The sequence below is a fragment of the Heliangelus exortis genome, chromosome Z, assembly GCF_036169615.1.
Source record: "Heliangelus exortis chromosome Z, bHelExo1.hap1, whole genome shotgun sequence".
Lineage (NCBI taxonomy): Eukaryota > Metazoa > Chordata > Aves > Apodiformes > Trochilidae > Heliangelus > Heliangelus exortis.
In genome coordinates, this window is record NC_092454.1 from 48,847,565 (window position 1) to 48,870,894 (window position 23,330).

Below are 23,330 nucleotides of genomic sequence, written 5' to 3' on the forward strand. Positions count from 1 at the left end.
CTGTTCTGCAGAACATAGGCAGGCATTTCTGGTAATGCTTTTACACACAGGATTAGAACATTTGTGACTGTAACCTAATATCTCAAGTGGCAGCCCAAGACAATATTGACAAATGGTGTGCATGTAGCCTCATAGTCTGTCCTTGAATAGTCCCTACCAGCTCAGATATATTTTATGGTTAATCAAAGTTGGACAGATGAGCCTTATAGAGAAAAGTGGTATGCTTGAGGATGGCTTCAATGTTAATTTTTGGAATGATGATTTTCTTAATCTGAAACCCTTTGTGTCAGGATACAGACAAAACTGTTGTATTTTAATGAAGAAGCACTGTCGTCCTTCAGTCAATACTTACCTGGAAGAAAACCTAGCTTCCTCAAGAGCTGCAGGAAACTCATGCCCCAGCAGTCCTTTCCACACTTCAGCAGAGCTAAAGGGTATATGCTTCTGCTCTGCTGTTTCAGGGATGCTCTTTCTTTCCCAGCTCTGCTGGCATACCCTCTCCCGAAAAAGATGCTGGGAAGGAAGTAACAACATATTCCATGCTTTTCTCAGCATCTGCTGAAGCTGCAAGTGATCCTTCAGCTTTTCCAGTTCCTACTTCCTGAACAAGCTGATCAATCCCATGGCTTTCTTCAAGATTTCTAGAAGTCCTGATCATAAATAAATTTGTCTGGCTTTGTTAGACTGGAGTCTAAGATGATTGAGATGGGGTGTGGTGGAGGAGGGAATGAAAACCATGTCTAAAACTCGTATTTGCCTGCAAAGATGTTATTGACACATCAAGAAAATTTTTGGTCCCCTTACTAATTTGAATGTCATTGATAAAACATACATCTGGTAAATAGAATTACTATGTTCAGACTCTGGTGCTTTAGTGCTCCCTCCTTTATTGTGGTGCAAAAATAATCCATCACTCCAGTTTTAAGTTAGCAGTTAACCTTTTGCCTTCCACACATATGCTAGATTTCATTGCTAAAAAACCAGGAATGGTTGAGGAAATGTTTGTATCTAGTCTATACTGTACTTGAGCATGGAGCTTCTCAGAAAAGAAATATATTGTGCTCATATGGATAAAATAATTATTTATCTTAAATATAAAACAGACATAATTTTTATTTTTATGGGCAGGTCTAAGTTAAACAGCTTTAAATTTATATGCATTTCCATGATAAAATTTCATCTAAATGCATTTAATTCTCACATTTCAGCTTCTTTCTTAAAATAATTTCTTAATTTAACTTTTCATTCATAGTGTAAAGAAATGCCAGCAGCATGTCTTCTTTTACTACAGACTATGCAGAGAAATTTGTAAGGCAACAACTTACATAATGCTGTTCTTCTACAGAGGAGTTTATATTCTGTGTTGATTTAGTCATTGGAGAAACCAGTATACTTAAGAAAAGAGTCAGAAATAACCCTACATTTTATTTAAATATTTTCCAGAGAAATGCACAGGCTTATTTACAGTCACTGAGTCTGTTTGATGAAGGACTTCCCTTCACTACTCCAAAAGGGACACAGGCTTAGCACAGAGTGTAGGCAGAAGAGTTGGGATAGACAAGGACAGTGGGAACATTGAGTACCCTGAGCAGTTGCTGACAGTACATGAAGTCTCTGCATTCACAAAGCTCCTTGTGGCTGCTCTATCATTTAAAGCTTTTCTTTCAATAGCTCATAATATAAATAGGGTATTTGTACACTAAAACATTTTCATCTGATATGTTCACCCATGTTTTTAAATAGTAATGCAGAGATGTCGTTTATTAGGTCTAGATCTGCTTATGATGACCTAGTGTCTTGTACATCTCTCAGGTCTGGAAGAAGAGCTGCAGAAGAGCTGATTTCTTTGGTATGCCATAGAAGAGCTTTGTCCTTTTCTTTCTGCTTTTCTACAAGAAAAACTTTTCTTTGTTCTTTGATAATTCTTCCAAATAAGTCTTCAGTGATCATTTCCATGCAGTGCTTAGTTTATTCACCAGGGGTCATCAAAGGTCTGGACTTCATTTGCCTACAAAGATGAACTGAATGATGACAATTCACAGCGTCCTTCAAGGACTTGGCATCTGGAAATCCTCACTAGCAGCCCTGTTGTTCAGTCTGTGGTAACTATACAATGCACTCTGAAGGCATATTTCGAATATTTAAGACCATAGTGGCTGTTTCACAGACAACTTTGGCTGAGAGGCATTTTTTTGCATGAAATAATTTTTCTGTAGTGACTTTTAATTTCCCTTGTGTGATAATTAGGCTTATGATTATAAGCGTATAGCTTATGATTAAAAGCAAATACAGGAGCATTAGCAGTTATTTGTTCCTTACAGACACTTGTAAAAGCAAAACTTGCCTTGGGTATAAACCTGGTTTTCCTGTGAATTCTGGACTGTTTAGACTGCACAGAAACCTGAGTTTTCAGATCTGCTTACACTATAGCCTCTCAGAAAGGCAGCAACAATGAATAAATCAAGTGTGAATTTTCCTTACACAGCACTTTTAGTAAATATTTTTTCAGTACTGATTAAAGTGCTTGGTGCTAGGGATAAAAGATGCAATATAGCATGGGTGTAACTCATGTTGTCTATAGGCTTGGCTCACTAAAACACTTTAAGAAGTGCATAGTGTCCTAGACAAAGCTTGTCAATGGTGAAATACCAGGTCAAATATACTCTCTGTCAGCTACAGAAGCTTTTGGACATGCACTGAAAAGTTTACTTCACTTTGCCAAGCACTTGGAATGACTTTCTAATCTAAGCCAGACAACGGAGTCAGTGAGAGTTAAGTGCTGGGTGGCATAAGTAAAGTCAGCAACTACAGCCACTGAGTCTAAGGTGCTTTTCTGTCCCTGTGTCTGCCGGTAAATAATGGCAACTCCCTGTCCCAAGAGTCTGTTGTACAGCAAATTACTTCTAAAAGGTTGAGGTAGCCAGGTTCTGTAATTGAAGGATGCATCTTAATATGTCAGGTAGGTTAATCCTCTTGAATATTTAGTGATCCAAACAGACCATTGTTTAGAGAGTAATAAATGTCCTGGCAATATTCTGGCATGGCTAAAAGTCTTAGGTTACCTCCTGGCTTCTCTGAACTTGGTCACTTCTTTCCATTACTAATATATTCAGTGATCACATGAATTTCATTAGACTAAATAACAAATATATGTCATTTGGGCTAGTCTCTTTTCAAAGGACTGTAAATTCTCTGTAAATCATATTCCTCCCAAAACATCAGACACTTTCAATATTTCCCCACTTTTAAAGCATCCGGTTCCATGAGCAGTAAATCATTATTTCCTATTAGTTTCTGGTTTTGATTCTTTGTCATATATCCTGAAATAGATAAACTATATATATATATATATATATATATATATATATATATGTATGTATGTATATACAAACTTCTCTTATAAGGAGACTTTTCTCTCTTCATTATAGATTTTTGGTGTCTACAGACAAACTAGGTTCATGCTGTATGCTTTGGAGCACAGATAAATTTTCTCTTCTTTGCCCTGTTTTATGTGTATCTGGAAGAGCTTTTATCACTGGTAACTATGTCACATTTCTCTCTGACCAACAGAATTTTTAAAAGTCCAGGGCAAGCTTGATCAAAAGAAACACAGATCACGAAGTTGGAAAAGTAAAACTTACTGTTGCCATTACTCCCAGAAAGATGCCTCAGGAAAGACACATCTAGTAGAGCTACAATATTGCCTGAGAGGGAATTTTAAACTCATCTTTTTTTGCACTATTGTACTCTCATTTCTAACACATTCATGGCAAGTACCACGTAAATTCTGCTGCTAATTGTGGTTTCTGTCCTTATGTATTGATATATGCCTCTTCCTACACAGATCACTAAAATACTCAAATGCTTTTATAGCGCGAAGCTTGCTAGCAAAGAAAAAAAATACAGTAATAGAGTTATGTGTAAAGGAATACTTAACATAGGAAAAAATCCACTAAACTCTTCCTTCTGAACAATTTCCATATGTTCTGTATGTTCTGTAAGCTGCCTTGTAGCCTTTCATCAGAAAGATGACATACAGCTATATCTGATTTGCCAGGATGATCATGGCAGGCTCAAGGAAACCAGATTGACAGAATCACAGAACATCACGGTCCTGTTTGGAGAAGACCGCTAAGACCTCTGTCCCACCACCAATATCCCTCTGCTTCCTAACTACCCCCTCTAAAAATAAAAATTAAAATCTCACCACGCCTACTAGGGCATGCCCTGAAGTGCCTCATCTACACACTTTTGAATACCTTCAGAGATGGTAATTCCACCACCTCGCTGGGCAGCCAGTTCCAGTGCCTGACCACTCTCTCAGTATGGAAATTCTTCCTGATATCTACTCTAAAACTCCCCTGGTAGAACTTCAGGCCATTTCCTCTGGTCCTATCATTATTCACTTGAGAGAAGAGACCAACACTCACCTCACTACAACCTCTCTTCAGGAAGCTGTAGTGAGCAACATTGAAAATTTACATACTTTTGCTGAGATTGATGCTGCAGTACTAATTTAGGCCAGCTAATTTCCTAATTCAATAAACAATTTTTGTGTCTGTCAGATTAATATTATTAACTGCTTGTTTCTGGACAGTGTGCTGGGTTGTTTTCATAAGAAAAGTATGTATTTAGTGGGTTAGACCAAGAGTAAGAGAACTAAGGAAAGATACAACAGTGAGGAAAGATACCAGCACAGATACTGTTAAGCCTCTCATTCCAGGCTAATTTCAATACCTTTCCCCACAGATAATCCACTTTTTTTGAAAGATAATGAAAATAATTTAAGAAAAAAAAATTAGACCTTGCCTGATTCTTATTTAATTTTCTTAGTATGAAATAAGTATGTTACCAGAGATTCAAAGAAGAAAGGTTTCGGCAAATACAGTCTTTGTGAATCAGGAGCTGTCATGAAATACACTGTATATGTGTAAGAACACCCTAAGAATTTCCTGTCAGTTTTCCCCCATCTGGTCTGATCATAGCCTGGTCAGAATTCTCCCTCTAACCCTTCATATATTGTATATGTATATGTATATGTATATGTATATGTATGTGTATGTGTATGTGTATGTGTATGTGTATGTGTATGTGTATGTGTATATGTATGTATATACACACACACACACCAAAGGCAGCAATACAGTCTCTTGCTCTGAAACAGGAAAATACTAATTAATGTATGCCTTTAGTGGTCTAGAGTTGATGATCACCTTCTTTGATGCTGTTGCTAGACAATGATATTTTTGTAACCTTAAGTGTTTTCTGCAGTAACTGTGAGAGAAGACCACGGGAATACTCCAGAACCCCACACAGGAAAAAATGTTTTGCCAGGACTTTCTTACCTGGTTTTATCTCACAAATCTCAGAATCGTTACTTGGCAACACTAAGGAAAAATCTCATGTGGAGTCAGTTATGAAGCAGTTTTGCCTCTTGAGGACTAATGGCAGCAACCAGATACTTGAGGGCTCTGCTAGGCTCATCTTTTGTAAGCAGGCCTTGTTTAGCTAGCTATGAAAAGCCATGGTTTATAAATTTAACTTTTTGCAACTCTGAGTTGCAAAAGTTGAGGGTGCGGGGAAGTCAACAAGCTAATAATGGTGGATGTGCACTCACAGCTGAGATCCTGGAGTGTCACATTTTGCATCTGAAGATCTTCTACAGACCAGGAAAAGATTATACATGCATGCTAGCCTGCAGAATCAGGCTCAGCATGTTCACCATAGTGTCAGTTTCCAGCAGAACCAAAGCTGTATTTCATCATTTAACAGGTATGTTTGTCAAACTTGGGTTATGTTGTCTGGCTTCTTCTGCTAGTCCCAACAGAGCCTAAATTGAGGCTGCATCTATTTGGGGCTTTACCATCCCTTTTCATCTTTTGAATCAGGGAACTGATTTAGTATTAATTTCTTTCTTCCATCTATTTAGAAGATTGTTACAAGGATTGAGTGAAGTTACATCCCCTCACAAATGTTCATATTAGGATGTAATTCCCTGTGCACTCCTCAGAGTCAAAAATGTTAAAAAGTGGAAAGAAAACTGATAGTAACAGAAAATAATACCCGTTATGATAAAATTACTCTCCCTGATTAAGCAACTCTTTCTCAATATCTTGCCACACCTTACAGAAGAGCAATACAACAATTGAAACTGCTCTTCAGCAAGAACAGTGCTATGAGAGCAGACTTTTTTAGATGTTTTGCTTTAATTGTTTTATCTAATAAAGTTGTTACTGCTTTCTTAGTTGAAGCTTCAATTAGAAAGTGATCTGTATATTGATTTTAATGCCTTAAGAAAACTGCTTGCTTAAAACCATTCAACTTTACCTTTCAGTAAGTGCAAGCAATCAGGATAAAAGTAGTTTCTAATTTCATTCCCGCAATTCTGTGAAAACAAGTATTCTTTTATGAATTAAGTATCTATAACTTTCGTTTGAAAGTTTCTTCTTAACTTTTACAGAAAGAAGGGTGAGAACATTTTCAGTCCTTTAAATATGGATTCTGCCATCTATCTTTTGAAGGGCCGTATAATTCCTTTTGTTAAGTGCTATACAATACTGAAATTTCTTCTCCTGACTACTGTCACCTGGCAAGCAATGCATCAGCACATTTACACATACATCATATATTCATACATTTCTTTCCAGATAAGTTTGAATAGAAAATGTTGTTGAACTCTGAAAAGTCTTGGGCTTTCATAATGTGTTTAAAAGCAATTTTCTAAGGCATTTGCTTTAAAAAGCTTTTAGGTAACTATCTGCTTCTTGAGTTGACTCCCAAGGCAGAAATGCATTTAGAATTGAAAATCAGAAGTTTATTCATTGAGTAACAATTTAAGATACTTAGTGCAGCTTGTACTTCTCTACCTTTTGCTTCCTTTCTCTCCCAAATGTCCTCTTTAACTGGTAGTTTTCTGCTGCAGTATGGCAATTTTATTTCTTTGTCTTAAATTAGTGCTTCAGATAGAATCTGCTGGAGTGCTTTTTGGGCTTTTCTTGATGAAAGACTGTCCATAAAACGTTGTTTACAGTACTGAAGGGTCCTTTGTTATTTGCTTACTAGCTGGTGGAATCTGTATTTTGAAAAACTGTTAATCAGGAAGCTTAAAATGTCTTTGCTAGTATTCTGTTATCAAGCCATGCACTTTTTATGCTAACTCTGCCTAACCAAGTTTCTTGTAACAACTCCAGTGGCAAAAGTGAAAAGCAAGATACTGGAAATTTGAAGCCAAATGCTCCACTGAAGCTCCCTGTGTTCATTTGAAAAGTACTTGCTGCACCTGTATGTAAATCCTTTACTTTGTTAATTGGTTTTGCTAATAAAATGTAACATCACTCCAGGGTTGTGATGTTCAGAAATTTGATAAAAGCTCTCGGATGCTTTCTTCAAACCCAAATAGTGAGATATTTTTGCTATTCAGTGACCCGTTACTAACATTGGTAGGATAAAGATGTTCTGGGTCAAAAATTTAGCCTGCTCTCTAAGCTACTTTCTTTTTCTGCTTTAAAGAGGTCTCCTGGCATAAACCTGTAAGAATTAAACTTTTTTTACTTCCTTGTGACTTGAGACAATCACTGATCTGTTCTGGATGTTTAAATTCTTTCACACAGTGATCACAGGATGTTAGAGTTTGTGGCTTTTTGTTGTTCTTGTTGTTGTTTTTTTTTTACATGGGGCATTTAATATTACTTGATAAATCTGTTTTATCTTTTCTTGTTTAAAGTCTTTCCAGACTTCCCTGTTGTAGTAGATAGTGCAAGATTGCCCATTAAAAATTGGCTAAACAGGATTTTACAGCTTCACAGCCAAAATTTTCAATAGTTTTTTCAACACCCTGGGAATATGATTGATTCATTGTCCTCTGGTATACCAATGCATCTCCAGACACTCCCTTCAGTGAATAAAGAGGAGAAAAAATTAAAGTCAAGAAAAAAATTACAAGATGTTTTCCCCACTAACACAATGGAGGAGAAGTTTATAAACTTGAGCTTCTTTAGAATAATATTATAGATTAATACTTCCAGGCGGAGTCACCAGCTCACAAGTGGAAGTCAAGCTTGTCAAGTTATTCAGTGGGAGGAAGGCATCATCTTGCTGAAAGCAATTTTATTTAATGGAGGAGGAGGGAGTACCCCAACATGCTGATGTAAAGGAAAAACGTCTTGGCACCTTTGTCATAGTCAGCTAGCCACATTGTGTGTTTCTCCATCCAGAACAACTTGTACCTGCATTTTCTGTCATCACTGCATGCTTCCAGTTTACCCAACCAAAAAAGTCCCCACTATGACATCTGCACTGGGTCTATCCTGCCTTCTCTGGAGAGTGTCCTGAAGCCCATTTATTGTATTTGTTAATGACACTTTTTAAGATATATATTTGTAATTAGTAATTCTGAATACTGATAAAACTTGATTATGGTCTGACCTGGATATCCAGACAAAACCTTGCTTTCCCATTTCAGGGATTGTCCAGGGAGGACCTTGACTGGTGGTATCTGCCTGCCACTGGTCACTTGATATGCTGGGGCTGAGAGATGGGCCAAGCACAGAGTTTCAGGGGCAGCAAGAAAATCCACTCTGATCTCTGCTTTGAAGGAGTTGTCCAGGGCCACTCTCTGAGGTACTCCACAACAGCTAGAAGAACAAGTTGGCAGAAAGCAACATGTTCAGAAGGCTGTTTGGGCCTATTGTAATTATGATAATATTACAGCAGAACTATACCAAGTGAGCTGATGGCTTGTTTTATTTTAAAGCAAAAAACCAGACATTTTCAACTTACAATATAATGATAGAAACAGCTCCAGACTACACAGTTTTAAGGTACTTGCATTCTCTCTGAAGCTTTTCTCACACTAAAATTAGGACCTGTGCCAGTGTGTTTTGGCATCTTCACCATAGACCAAACCATTAGACTTTGCCACTCTGCAAGACATAAAATCATACCAAGAAAAGACTTTGAAGAAACTATCAGTAAGTAGGGCTCGTATGAGAAGACTAAGTTTTATTACTTTTTCATGGTTTTCTCCTTTGTGTAAAGTCAAAAAATGCTATTATGTGATTAGCTTCTTAAAAAAACATCAGTGTGCTATAATCTTCTGGCATGAGGTAAAAGATTCTGCAATCAAAGACCGGAGAGAATTTTTGTTTCATAGTTAGGTATATTCCAATACAAAATTGTTTAGAGATTTTAAAACTCCACATTAATAATTTTGTTTGTTTATTTTCATTCTTCATTGTGTTTCTTTTGTTTTTTCATTCTTCATTGTGTTTCTTCAGAAGTGGGGGAGTCTGTTACTCTTAAAATCTTTACTTTCCCAAGTAAAAATGCTATCCTCTTCTCACAAGGAAATTGAAGTCTGATATAATAAAGACAAAACACAAAGAGCAAGTATTAAAAGTTTTAAGGCAACAGTGAGAGAGCAGAGTATGAAAGTTTGGTGCAAAGATCCATTACAAAACAAACTGTTGTGTCTTGTTCTTCTGTTGGAAATTGTAAATATGGGAAGGAATTATGTTTTGGGTATTGTAACGAAAAATTATTAATGAAAAAAAATAACTGATGTAATTACATTCAAGTGGTTTAAATGACTAAACTTTAAAATTTTTTTAATTGTGAAGGAAACAGAATAGAAAGCAACTATCATTCAGGAAAGGCAATTGCAAGTTTAAACCAAGTTTAAGGTATTAATTAGTCTGGGGTCTTAGTCGGCACAAGTTATGCTTACTGAACAATGGTAGTGAAGTACCTCAGAAGTTTCTGTGAGGCTTTTGCAAGTGAAAAACAGAAATTCGCATTACAACTTGAATTATATCCATCATGGTTGAGAAAACTATATTAAGCGTGCTTGGTCAGTATTTGCAAACATGTACTAACAAATGGCTACAGTTGCTCAAAAATTACAACAGAGAAGAAAAATAATAGGCTTTCTTATTTTGAAATAATAAGATAAAATAAAAATCCAGAATTTCTTGGAAGCTTTGGAGTGGGGTCAGAATGTCTAATAAAAGAGCAGAGAAATCTGGACCCAGATTTACCACAGCTGATCATGATTCAAAACAGCTAGAAATTTCAGGAAAAATAATTTTCCTATCATTTTTCATATTGGAGGTTTTTATATTTGCATCCTCTTCCAATTGCCACCATCCTAAAAATTCATACAGCCAGTTTGTACCCCTTTAGAGTACAAACTTTACAAGAATGTGCCCCGAAGAAAATCTAAACAACTCTCAGAAAATATAACTGTTAAACTGTGCTTTCAAATGCACGACATATATTCACCAACACCGATAGCTCTTTCTAGATCTCTTTTACAGGTATTTTGACAAAAGAACCCCCCAGGTTTGACACTTGCATTTTCTAACCATTTTAGCTTATAGTTAATGGATAGTAGAGTCATCTAAAAGATGCCCAGCAAAGTTTCTCTCAGCATTTTCAAGACAGCTACTTAGACATAGCATTATTATCATACAAGCATCAAAAAACAGTATTAACAATTAATCATGAAGTATATTAATCATGAATCTTTCTTCTGATACTTCCTTCCTTTGGTGCAGTGTGTAAGAAGAAATATTAAGCAAGAGATCTCTAAGGACCAAACTTTAAAAAACAAAACCAAAAAACTCAACCAACAAAAAAAATAGTAATACTGTCATATGCTCCTGCAGCAGGTTTGCTTTTGGAAAAGTAAGGAACAGATACTGGCAACAAGTATCTATGCCTCTGCTTAGAGGTAGCGTAAAGTTTCTTTATACCCTTTCTATCTTGTCCACAACATCATAGAGGAGATTTCCACTGCTACCAGCCAGCTCAAAAAACAAACTTCATCTAAATATTTTTACAGTGGATGAGTATTCTTTTGAGTCCTTAGAGTCAGAATTCCAAGGGGGTGGATCTGCACACTGCAGCACAGTGACCTTCTAAGCCTGATTTTGGCTCTGTAGTGACTGATTGGTGACAACCTAATTCAAGGGATTTCACAGAAACCGATGTGGGATCATAATTTCCCTGATTAACCAGGTACATAATAAACATGTACAGTACCATACATACTTATATGCAGTACCAGCTTAACATGTAAAAGGAAAAAAAATTCTCTAAGGTCATTTCAAGATATCTCTGTGATGGTGCTTTTCCTTGTACTACTAAAATATATTTTTATTTCTGGGGAAAAAGAAAACTTCCAGTCTAATTGTACATGCAGGTACTATATTAATTTTCCATATCTTTTTATCAGTGCAACCTTTCAAGCATCAATAAGGCACAGTTTCTGCTAAACACAAGCAGTCTGTGTCTTCACAGTGTAGGCATACAATTAATTCTATGGAACCAGATGAGTGCCACCATTCCAAAACTAAGGTAACTTATCTCAAAACTAGGACCATCAAACTTAGAGATGAGGAAGTCTGCAAATTTAGAAAGTTCACATACCAAATAGATGAGGCACATCAACAGTTTCAGGAGCAATGGCACGGTTTATGGGAATTGTATGACTCAGCAAGGTCATTTTGGCTGGCATAAAATTGAATTTTTATTTTATTTTGTTTTGTTTTGTTTTGTTTTGAGGATTTGTATATTTTTGCATGTCTTGTGCAGCTGCCACATATGCCAGCAGGGCTGTTTCTTTCTGAAACACAGAGAGAGACCTTATCCCCTGTTTTGTTGATGCATACATTGTTTTTCTTGTGTTTTTTATGTAGAGTAATAACATTCCTTAAATGTTAGAACAAACAAATGCTTGCAGTTGATCTGGGAATGTGCCTGTTGCTAATTTCACTTACTGTTTTCAGGATAGCATTAAACTCACTCAGTGGCAAATATCAGCTCAGAGGGGGCCTTTGCCTTTGTGGATGCTTTCTGAGTTGTTTTACAGATCCTCTGTAGTTCAAAAAGGCATGAAGAGACCTTGTCAGACATACCCAAGAATATTCTAGAAACCCATGATCCCAAGGATACAGGCAAGTACGGGTCCTAAATCTCATCTCAGCAAACACAAAGCCTAGGCAGAATGTGCTGTTACTTTTTGCAGTCCTTTGCTCTTGCTGCAGCCAGATGGAGGGAATGAAGTCTCGAGGCCATTACCCTCCTAGCATTTTATACAGCAGGTCTTATTTTTTCAACATATTACTCTATAACAGGACTTACTTAGCTTCACTGAAGAGTAGCTAATACACTGACCAACATCACTGAGTTTTCCTCAGCTTCTGGCCTTGTAGTAAGAAAAGTAGCTCATAAAAGACAGCTTTGTTTTAATTAGGGCTGCTTGATGGTGATGACCTTGTATAAGTCACTGAACCCACAAGAGAATATGAGCAACATGTCTTTCTTGCTTTGTAAATGCAGACTCACAAGTGGGAGTCATCTTTGCTCTGCATCAGGTCTGGACCATAACTTGATTCTGCTTCACAAGTTTTTTTCAAGCTATGGCATGCACGTTTTCAAGGTCCATCACATTTATGGTATGCAAAGAATTAATTAAAAATACAGCCCCGTGGAGCCTGGCATCCTTTTACACTGTGTTGTTTCTGGAGTGCCATTGCACCGCATTACATTCTGTCATTGTGCAAAGATGCCTGTTTGTAATTCCCAGGTACAATTTCCAGGATTAAAGTACAACCCTGCAGCAACATGGCTTTAAATGCTTAAGTAGGGTAAGTCATATGCACACAGGTGACACACTTGTAACAAATTTATTAGCGCCATTTTCAGCAAGTGCTTTGCCCCTTTGTTGAGAAATAGGAGCCTATTTCAGTAGCTCATGAAATATGGTTGCACAGAAATCTTATCTTAGACGTCTAGGTGAAATATTAACATGGCATCATGTCAGGTGCCTTTTGTCCCCTTTTTCTCTCACTCAATTCTGGTGATTAGTTAAAACTCAGCATTCAAGAAAACTGCTTTGTTAAATGCCTGCAGGAGGAGGTAGGTCTGTAGGATTAATTCCAATGTTTCACAGACCCACACACAATCTAGCAGAGAGCAATCTTTAGAGGTAAAAAGTGTAAAATTACTAACTTATTCTCTCCTTTGCACTCAAACCTAAGTAAAAGAAATTTGGATTTTACTGTAGCACTTACTAGGTCTCATGCTCATGACATGGTCTCTCTAAATTTTAGCAGAATCACTTCTTGTTCACTTTAGTGCAAATGGGGCCTGAATTAAAGTTAACATTTCTATGTCACACTTCTACAAACTTTTCTATTATCGCCCACTACAGCAAAAAACTGGAAGAGACGACAAGACATTCTTCCTGAATTTGGGGTGAAATTTTCCCTGCTTGCTGTGTACAGGGAGCTTGGCAGTGGATCTCAGGGTGTTCAGTAACTGCCACGGCAATAAAAAAGCAGACTGCACGTTTGGTATCAGTTTTCTCCCAAAAAACATGAGACAAAGAATGGAGAGGTATGAAGGAATACGAAGCAGTGAATACAAAATTCTACCTGGTGGTATAGTTTGTGCAGTCAGGAAAGAGTGGATGTACAACTCTGCTGTGCCAATATATTAGTACTACATGACCATGGTGACTTGCTATTAGCAAGTACCTACAATACAGTGCTGATGAAAATCTGCTCAGGGGTTTAGATGGAAGTGTAGCAACCTCTCAAGTGCTGTGAACATAAAAATCAAGGTGAGCAAGACAAATTTAAAAGGCAGCAAACTGCCACTAGAAGGTCTTCAAGGACTTAAACAACTGAGATATTCCAGTGAGTAGTCTCTATTCTCTATGGTTTTATCTGGACTGAAACTACATAATTGATAGTCTTATAAATGTTACTGGCAACCACAACTCCCAATTAAGATTAATAATGTATTTTCTTCTTGTTTCAGGAAGGAGCTTTGAGATCCTTCAAAGTCAGAAGTTTCTATCAATTCCTGCATGTCCTTCCTGTGTACATATACAACCTATAAGTATATTGTACTGAGTGCTTTTAGTTCTTCCTTCACCATTTTTCCCTGAAAAATTACTGCTCATTGGTCTCTTGAATCAACATTTAAAATTAGTTTCAATTGTGTGATCTGTTGCCTCCTACAGCTTGATTGCAATAATGGTACTTTTGTTGGCAACTGAAACTAAGCTGCTAAGACCCAGTGCTAAATATGTGTAACTGGTCACAAGGTGGAGAGCTACATTATGTATTTATCATCTCCTTTTCCATTTGATTCCTTGAAGACTCCTTACAATACACTCATTCTTTATTAGAGCAATAACACAACCCAAGACACAGCAGGCCGTACTTCACACACTAAGCAAGCAAGGAGATTTAGCTTTTCCACTGATAGGGACCACTATTTCCAGGTGGATCTCAGACAAAGAAGTTTAACTCATTGTGTTTGAGGTTTTTCTAACAACACTCCGACCTTGATTAGCCTAAACTGTGTTTGAGGTCTGCCTTCAGGTGATTTAGTTGTGATACATTTTGAACAAATTGGCAAAAGGAACCTGAATATGTCAGTGACTTCTTTTTGCTGTTAGGTGAAACTCAAATTTCAAATTTAGATTTAAGCATGAATCGCAAGTAGGAAATACAAATTAGGGCAATGTTAGTTATCCCATTTAACTCTTTCTGCAGGCAGAGAGAGATAAATTTACCTTCATGCACATTTGTGCAAAATGAACAAAATCTTTAGTGTGCTTTGACAGGAAGAATTTCTGAACAACAGGAAAGATACTATAGGCAGAAGTTTTGTCCTCTCCTTTCTTGGTATTTATTTTAGCATAGAAGAATATCCTAAAGCCATAAAACACAAAGAAACAGCAGAAATAATAATAAACATCAGACTATCCAGTGACAACTAATGTGATGGAGCCAGCTGCATTTATTGGGCCAAAAACAGGTACTAGGCTTCTCCTCCAGTTTTTTCCCTATTACAGGTGGTAGGCAGTACATCCAGAAGCTTTGGCTTTGTTCAATAACCATAATTCTTCCAAGTTTAGGGTAAAACCCAGTGGGGTCAGCTTCCCAAGAATCCTTTTTGTGGTGGACTTTCAGAAGTCACCAAAGCCATAGATCTATGATGACAGAATGTTTGGGAGAGGTGCAGGCTGGGGTCAGCCCTGGGCCACACTGGTTTCCAGTTGCTTCAGCAAAACTTTTGACATCAGAGTGCAGGTCCACCACTAGCAATCAAAAGGTCAAAAGGAGTATGAAGATGTCTTTTAGTCACAGTTTTCCTTAAGGTTCTTGTTTCCCTGCTAACAGCCTTCATGCTGTGCGGTAACTTGAAAAATAGACTTGCATAAGGTCATAATTCATGTAATGAAGGTAGCAACTCTGTCACTAAGGCATGAAAAGCTTGTTCCTGTATGTTAGATATCCTGTTGGAGGTCACAGAGTGATGTGAAAGTAAAATGAGGAGCAAAGGGATTGGCAAGCTCAATTCTTCTTGTCCTGTGAGCCATTAAGCAATGTCTCACTGACTGTCATGTTGGGGTTGGGGATCAAAGAAGAAAGCATAAAGTGAATGCAATGAAGCCACTATTACATAAATTCCTTTTAACTAAAAGCAAACAACCACCCCCACCTTTATTCAAAGTAGGTTTGCTCAACAGTGTCTATAGCATGTGGTTTCCATGAAGAAGGCCCAGTAAGCAGAAAACCCCAACTGCCAGCACAAATTCTGCACCTACCACTCTACAGTGGAAGAGGTCTCCTGAGTAATTGAGGCACTGAACTTCAAGTAGTTACAGAACTGTAGTGACAAGTAGAATTATAGAACTGTTAGGCCTGGAAAGGACCTTAAATATTACAAAGTGGATTTGAGTGCCTCTCTGTTCTTTCTGGTTCAACCTTTGAGCAGCATTTACATTAGTTAGGTAACCTCACCCTAGTGTAAATATTGGTTCAGCTTTGTTTCGAGTAATTACAATAGAAATTACTGGTATCATGCGGATTCTATTTCAACAGGTTCCCTACAATTAGTTTTATTATTTTAAGACAATTTGTATTCAACACATGTTTAGATCACAATACTGCTATTATATTTAATGCTTCTGTGGACTGTGTAGCAAAGTCACAAAAGAGAAAATTGGCACTGAAACAAACTTTTACCCAGCTTGTATTGTTGTATCTTTGGTTTCTAAGGAAAGATTGAAAAGAAATATGTATGATAGAATGCAGCTTCCACGGATTTTAACCTTCCCCAGTAAAAATCTTCATGTTGCACAAATGCTTTGACTTCTCACTGGTTAAAAGTCAAATTGAGTATGAATAAAGGTTTAATGCAATAATGTTGTAATCTAACACTATTCCCACTTTCCTGATAAATAAACTGGTCTGAAATTTTTGATCTGACTTTTGCCTAAGACTGTCACTGAGGTATTACAAATTTAACTTCTATTAAAGCAAAGTATCCCTCTTCTTTCTCTAACCAAAGAGAGACAGATCATAATTATGACTATGCTATGCAAAGCTGTGTGGATTAACAAACAATTATTCCAATCTTTTTATTGTGATTTTTAAATACATCAGCCACAGTTCTAGCAGCAACTTCATTTTGTGCTTTTACAACAGATTTATGCTGGAATTTTCAGGGAATTACCAGAAAATATTCAGGGAATGAAGAGGCCAGGACATCCTGTTTTTTTCCATGAACATAAATCAACCTCACTGTCTATTCCTGGAATAGCTGAAATCTGGTGATTTGCATGTGTAGCCAACCCTGCACTGTGCACACTGACTGGCAGGTTCCATTACATTTTTGGTCACAATAGAAAAATGTGTGATAACGAGGAAATAAGTTATATTTTCTTCTGTCTACCTAGATGTACTAGTAGTGCTCTATCCTGTGTACCTAGCTGCAACCATGCATGAGGTTTGCACTTTCAAATTGTAACACAGGTATGTTGGAAGTTTTAACTAAACACATAGAAAGGCATTCTTTGTTACAGTTCACTGAACTAGCCCATCTCATCTGTGAATCATTAATGCTGGGTAAATTTACTTTGGTTGTAAATCTATAAATGGCATGGGAAGATGTGGTAGAATGATTTTTCATACTTAGCTTTTAAATGAGAACATATATTATATAGTTTCGGGGAAGGTGGAGGGAAACCATAAAATAACTTTTCAGAAAGAGACACAAATTTAAAGAGATAACATTTTACGTTCTTAATTTTGCTATTTTGTTTCCTATAGTTATACATACTGCAGTGAATGAGTATATGCAGTCACACAGATTCTATCTGCTTTACTCTTCCCATTATGGGAGAAGCTTTCTGAAGCTGCTTTTTAAGGCGGCTTACTTACAGTAGTTTAGAAATAGAGATTAAAAATCAGGTAATTCAAAATGCATTTAATGTTACTAGGTATGATAAGATGATCCAAGGTAGGAAGCAGCAAGTCTGAAAGTGAGGAAGCATTTTCCTAAGGAACAGGGCCTAAGAAAATGGACAGCCCTGTTTCCATAAACACACATGGAGTCACTCTATTACAAAGTAAGGCAAAATTACAGAATCACAGAGTTGGAAGGGACCTCTAGAGATCACCTAATCTGACCCTCCTGGCTAAAGCAGGATTGCCTAGAGGACATTACATAGGACTGCATCCAGGTGGGTTTTGAATGCCCCTAGAGAAGGAGACTCCACAACCTCTCCGGGCAGCCTGTGCCAGTGCCTTGTCACCCTCGCAGTAATGAAGTTTTCCCTCATGTTCAGATGGAACTTCCTGTGTCCCAGTTTATGCCCACTGCCCCTTGTCTTGTCATTTGGCATAATTGAAAAGAGCCTGGCTCCATCCTCTGTACACCCACCCTTTTGATATTTACAGAAGGGTAATTTATCAGGGTCTCCTCTCACTCTTCTCTCCAGTATTTTGCAATTAAGTGCAGTAAACAGCAATAGTTTCACATTCAGGATGGAAGAATGCTGTCTGTTTTTTCCCACTCTTATTAACAGAGGTAACTGTATAGGAAATGGTTACTGAACTTTTTCCATTAGGGCAGAGCCGACATAAAATTCAGGAACACACTGTGGCTTTGGCACAGGTGCATGGAAGAAATTCTACAATAATGCAAGCAGCAAATTAATGAACATCACCTCCTTGACCCTGAATTTCCACCTCAAGAGAAATTCTGATGTTTCAAAATAGAGTTTTGTCCTGAAATAGGACAAAAAAACCAACACAAAACCAACAAAAACAAACAAAAACCTCTGAAGACTTTACAGAATAAAAGGTTCAAGCAACTTTCATTCAGGAATCACATACTACAGAGCAATACAACTGTCACATAACTCCTTTACTACACATCACTATTTTGCTATAGGAGGGTATGCAGGACACAATGAAAAACTGATCTAGCTCAGGCACCCAGAGAAAAGCACATGGCTTTGAGGTACTTCAAACCATGTTACTCCCCATTGCATAGAGAATTTATATAGTTCTCATTGTTATACCTCCCTCTCCATCAAAGAAGGAAAATTTGATTTCTGAAACACTTGAATTGAGCAACTCTCAGTTCTTTATGGTGGTTTTCAGGATTCTCCTGGTTCAAACAGTATCTGCTGAGACATCAGACAAATTTCTGACACTAAATTAAGATGAAGTGTAAATAAACACGCACTGGGCAAAGTTCACTTTTACTAAAGCCCTACTAAGCTCACATGCATACCATTTAGTGAATTTGGGTTTACTAGTTTTTGTTCTGCTCATGGTTGACTCAGAGGCAACCTTGCAAATAATTGCATAGTAAAATCAGCTTTGGCCATTATTTTCAAAAGTCTCTTGCAAATAGAGAACAGGATTTTTTTTTTTTTCACTTATTTTGTTTGTATTTTGATATTTCTGATCTAATTTATAGGTAAAAACCTCTCATTGCCTAAACACTTATTATTCTTAGAATATGTTTTAGACAATATGGACATTACCATGCATCAACTTTTATCTTTATCTTTTGTTAGCATTTTTCCTAATTCACAGATGTCCTTTTCCTTAGATTAAGTAATGGTTTAATTGCCTGAGTGTGCTGCAAACAAAAATAAATGGTCAGAAAAGCAAAGTCTCTTTACACGTTGTATTGTAGAGCCACATGAACAAAGAAACCAATAGAAATAAACACAGCACAAGAATCTAATTAAATGTTCTTTTATTTGTCTCCCCCCAGGGTGTAAACACACAGCAAGGCATTATTTTATCTCTACAAATCTGTAGATTCACTAAAACAATAATTAAACCCAGACTTAAAACTCTGACTCAAGTGTTTTTTAGACGAAATCTCAGATTTTTTTTTTTCTATTCCTGCTCCTAATTATACTAGCCCATAGAAATACCAGTAGTTCCATGGTGAAGGACAATGGCTGGAACATCTCTTTAAAGGCATCTTACAATAATATGTTCAAGGTCATGTCACTGAGTTACAATTTTCCAGTTTCATTTTTTACCATACACCTTTCATTTTTACCTTTCTAGATAAAGAATTCTGAGAAACATGATAAAAATAATGTGATTATATTAAAGGCAACTGTAACAAATCACTAAATCATACATAGTAGTATAGAGAAAAGTGTAACTACATCTTTTGTAAATTTATTTTTCATGGTATGCAACATGTAAGTCTTTAAAGCAAGTATCACACAGACACACAGTATGGCAAATGGAGTTCATATCTGTAGATGCAAGCATGTATAAATAAGCAGAATACTCTTAAGGTCAAGGAATAACATATTCCCGCTTTCTTTCCTCATCAAAGTGCTTTGTGTAAAAAATACACAAAATGATGCTTTCCGTACATAATAAAGGGATTGTTTTTTTCTTAAATAGAACCCCATGCAGCTAATTTTAAATTGTGTCTTTTTTTTTTCCACTTTTATCTGTTCGTAGGAAAGAATAAAAAAATAAAGTGAGACAAAAAAATTTCAGCCAAACAACAAAAAAGTGCTGCTTAAAAAACTTACTCTATAAAATTTCACAGGGAACACAGCAAATATACAGTTAAAATGTAATTTTTATACTCATTCACACCTCTCCAAAGAAAGCTAGAAACAAAATATAGCGTGACAGATGGCCTTAGCACTGCAATACGTCAGCATCCTGTATTAGTAAACCATAGTGCCTATATGTATGTGTTTATATACATGTAAATATATATACATAGAAAAGGAGATCCAATTACAGACATGCACTCACATACACTCACACATGAACATGAGTTTTGAAACTATTTTAAACTCCAGTGTAGACCCATTTCTAATGCAGATATAAATAGACCGTGTGAGTCTGAAAACAAGAGAATTGTATAAAAGAATGGTTATAAAAAATTTCACTAGAATATCATTTAATAACCATAGCCTAAAATAACCTCATCTCTTGGATACAAGTCCCTTTAGAAAGGTAACAATCCAGCAAGCAGAACAACAACACAAGGATCACCAAGGCACAAGTATTTGCATATAGGCCAGTAACTGACATTACGTATTTTCACAAGCACCGTTTTTCACTGTAACATGTGACAAGCACATTTCCCTATTTAAATATCAAAAATACATGAGATGAAATGGTTCTTTTTAATATAATTGCCCTCAGTGATATAAGTTGATCCCCCCAAAGTCAGTCTGAATCCAAAGAGAATAATCATGAAATAATCCTCTTTGTCTTTGATACAGAAGTAAACACAGGCGTACCTTTTTACAGATTGGTAGCCCAAACTCATGTGCTTAATTTGACTCAACACTAGCTCCTTCTTTCTAAGATTAAGGCTCATAGAAAGCTGTAAATATATATACACCTATATTTATGAAAGAATGAATGATTTGCATCAGTTTCCTTTTTAGAATATAACTGATAAATCCCCAAATTATGAATACTTCTTGAATTCTCCCACTTTCCCTTTGGTCAGGATCTTTCATGATAGACAAGCCTCTCTAACGAACATCTTGTACATTCAGATACTGGAAATATTTCAGAAGACTTAGAAATCCAGGTGATACAAATCTGAAGTCAGCATCAATATTTCAGTTGACAAATTCTAGACAACCATGTGCTTAAAAGAACCTCGAAGAATGTACAAAGGTATGTACATACGTATGTGCATGTACCCACCTTACTGACTCCAGTAAACAAAACATAGTCCTACACATTTGAAACCAAAGTATTCAGTATGTCTAATTACTCCTGCTCAATGACCTTCATGTTCAGCAAGCACAGAAGGGGATGTAAATACATAATAAAAGCTCTATTAAACAGCAAAACTTGTTAATGCACTGGACCAGATGATACATTAATAGGAAAGGACTTTCTGTGTTGTTTGCCTGTGTAGTATAGCTGTGTAGGGAAGCCTGATGTCATTTAACCCAATGCAAACCTCAAAGAATAAGAACTATACCTGCTATTGCAACCTGAAGCAGAACTACACATTCACTTGTGATGTGAAAAGCAGAATAAAAGAGGAAAAAAATTTAGCACAGTACTATCTGTATTCAGGCCCTATTACTTCATACTGTACACCATTCAGGTGCATGGTTTATCCATACTTTGCATTTACTGGATGAAAATATCTCCATTAAATATAGAGACCTATGCCTGTATATAATAACATACTTCATCACTTTAAGCCTCAAAATTTGTCAGTGTTAATTAACAGACAGGCATGAATTCATCTGCGCAACATAATGGCAAATTAAATAATGATTTTGACCCAAACTGTACTTGACAACTCTCAAAAGCTTCTTAGATTACAAAAATGCTTGTATGAACATTTTAAAATTAATCTTTCTAGCTAGATGAGTGATTTCAGAGGCATAGCTGTGGTCCAGTCTGCAAGAATGAACTTTGGATTTTTATCCTCCTTATAAATCAGGTCATGAGACTATTAAGATGCACACTACACATTGAGATGTCCACGACATGGATGAAAAGAGATTAAAAACCTAAAAACTTGGTCTTACATAATATGAGTTGCTCCCAAGATAAACCGGATCAGAGCAATAACACTTCTATCTCCACTGAAAAACAGTTTTTAACTCATACCCTTGTAGCTTTCATAAATGGCAATCTCATCTGCTTTCATCCTGGACTAAATTTGAAGTCTAGAGGCATTGACACTGCCTAGAAAAATCAAAACCACGAAGCCAGTTAAGTTTTACAGCTCTGAGTTGCTCTTCTTCCTGAAAATATATTATAGAATTTAAAAATATTAGGGCAATGAAAAATTAATTCAATCAGTATAGATGGTTTTTTAAGGAAGAACATTTTTTCTACAGGGTATGTTAAGCCTTCATAGAGAGTACTACAGCACATACAACCATGAAGTTCTACAATATAATGAAAAATCAACAGAAAGTTAAAACATACTTATTTTTATCTAGCAGGTGTGCTAAATACAAATTTGATGTACTTTCTCATGCAGTGCATTTAACCCTCCTCATTCATTGCGTAAGGCACTGGTTCAGAAGGATTATTGAAAAATAGCAATGGCCATATTGCATGTCTTAACCTAAACCAAGGCCTCTAAGACATCCAGTACCAAAGATCTTTGGCTCCAAAATGAAGCCACGCCAATGCCTCCAATGAGTAGTGGCAGGATATATGTCTAATTTTTCTCCCTTTTTGATTTGTGTTTAACTTTGGAAGCATCACATGCAAACAGATTGTGCAAAAAGATGTGTGCCTTTGAAATGTTTGTAGTATGCTCTGGTTTTCATCTTTTCTTTTCTTTTCTTTTTTTTTCTGTTTTTTTTTTTTTCTTTCTGAAGCTGTGTTCTTCAATAAGTCCACTCATTCAGCTCAAAAGGATTACAGTCACCAAGTAGTTTTGTCATTCAGTCTGTGTATTCCCTTTGAGAAAATAGAAAGAAAAAAGAAAATTTAAAAAAAAAAAAAAAAAAAAAAAAAGTGGAGTTGCTGTGCCACAGATAAAAAGAAACAACCATTAAGGCTTTGGCAAAGCTTGCTTTCTCCAAACATTCTTCTCAGCTGACGGCTTGATGAATGCTTCCTGATCGCTTTTTTACCTCTCCATTATGCATGTATATCAACCTATATCCCCATACATACAAAGCAGTTTCATGGAGAGAAAAATTTTGTAGAGAAATGTCAGAAGGGCATGATGAAATGGCTTCAAGTTCTTGTAAATAGACTTAAAGTACTTTAGCCTTCAGTGTAGACAGAAGAAAGCTGGCCAGAACAACAATCCACTGCATTCACTTGTAGGAAACTGCAGTCCTCCTGCATGCTGAGAGCTGAGTCACCAAAGATACCTGTGGACCCTGCTGGAAAGTCATAAACTGGAAAAAATATTAAAATAATTAACTAGGATTAATTAACTAGAATAACTGTGTCACTGAGGATGTCCTAATACTAATGCAGAGACGTGGAAATGTCTTTAAACCAAATAAACAAATT

At 36.5% G+C, this 23,330-nt stretch overlaps 1 protein-coding gene and 1 long non-coding RNA gene across 2 annotated transcripts in view; one reads left to right on the forward strand and one right to left on the reverse strand.

Moving 5' to 3' along the window:
* Positions 1-23,330, forward strand: part of LOC139790087 (uncharacterized) — a 226,186-nt gene that overhangs the window by 70,585 nt on the left and 132,271 nt on the right. The gene's annotated exons all lie outside the window — the stretch shown is intronic.
* Positions 22,170-23,330, reverse strand: part of GLIS3 (GLIS family zinc finger 3) — a 138,348-nt gene continuing 137,187 nt past the window's right edge. The window contains 1 exon segment of the mRNA XM_071731370.1: positions 22,170-23,212. Coding sequence (XP_071587471.1) covers positions 23,076-23,212 — 137 coding nt within the window. The 3' untranslated portion in view covers positions 22,170-23,075.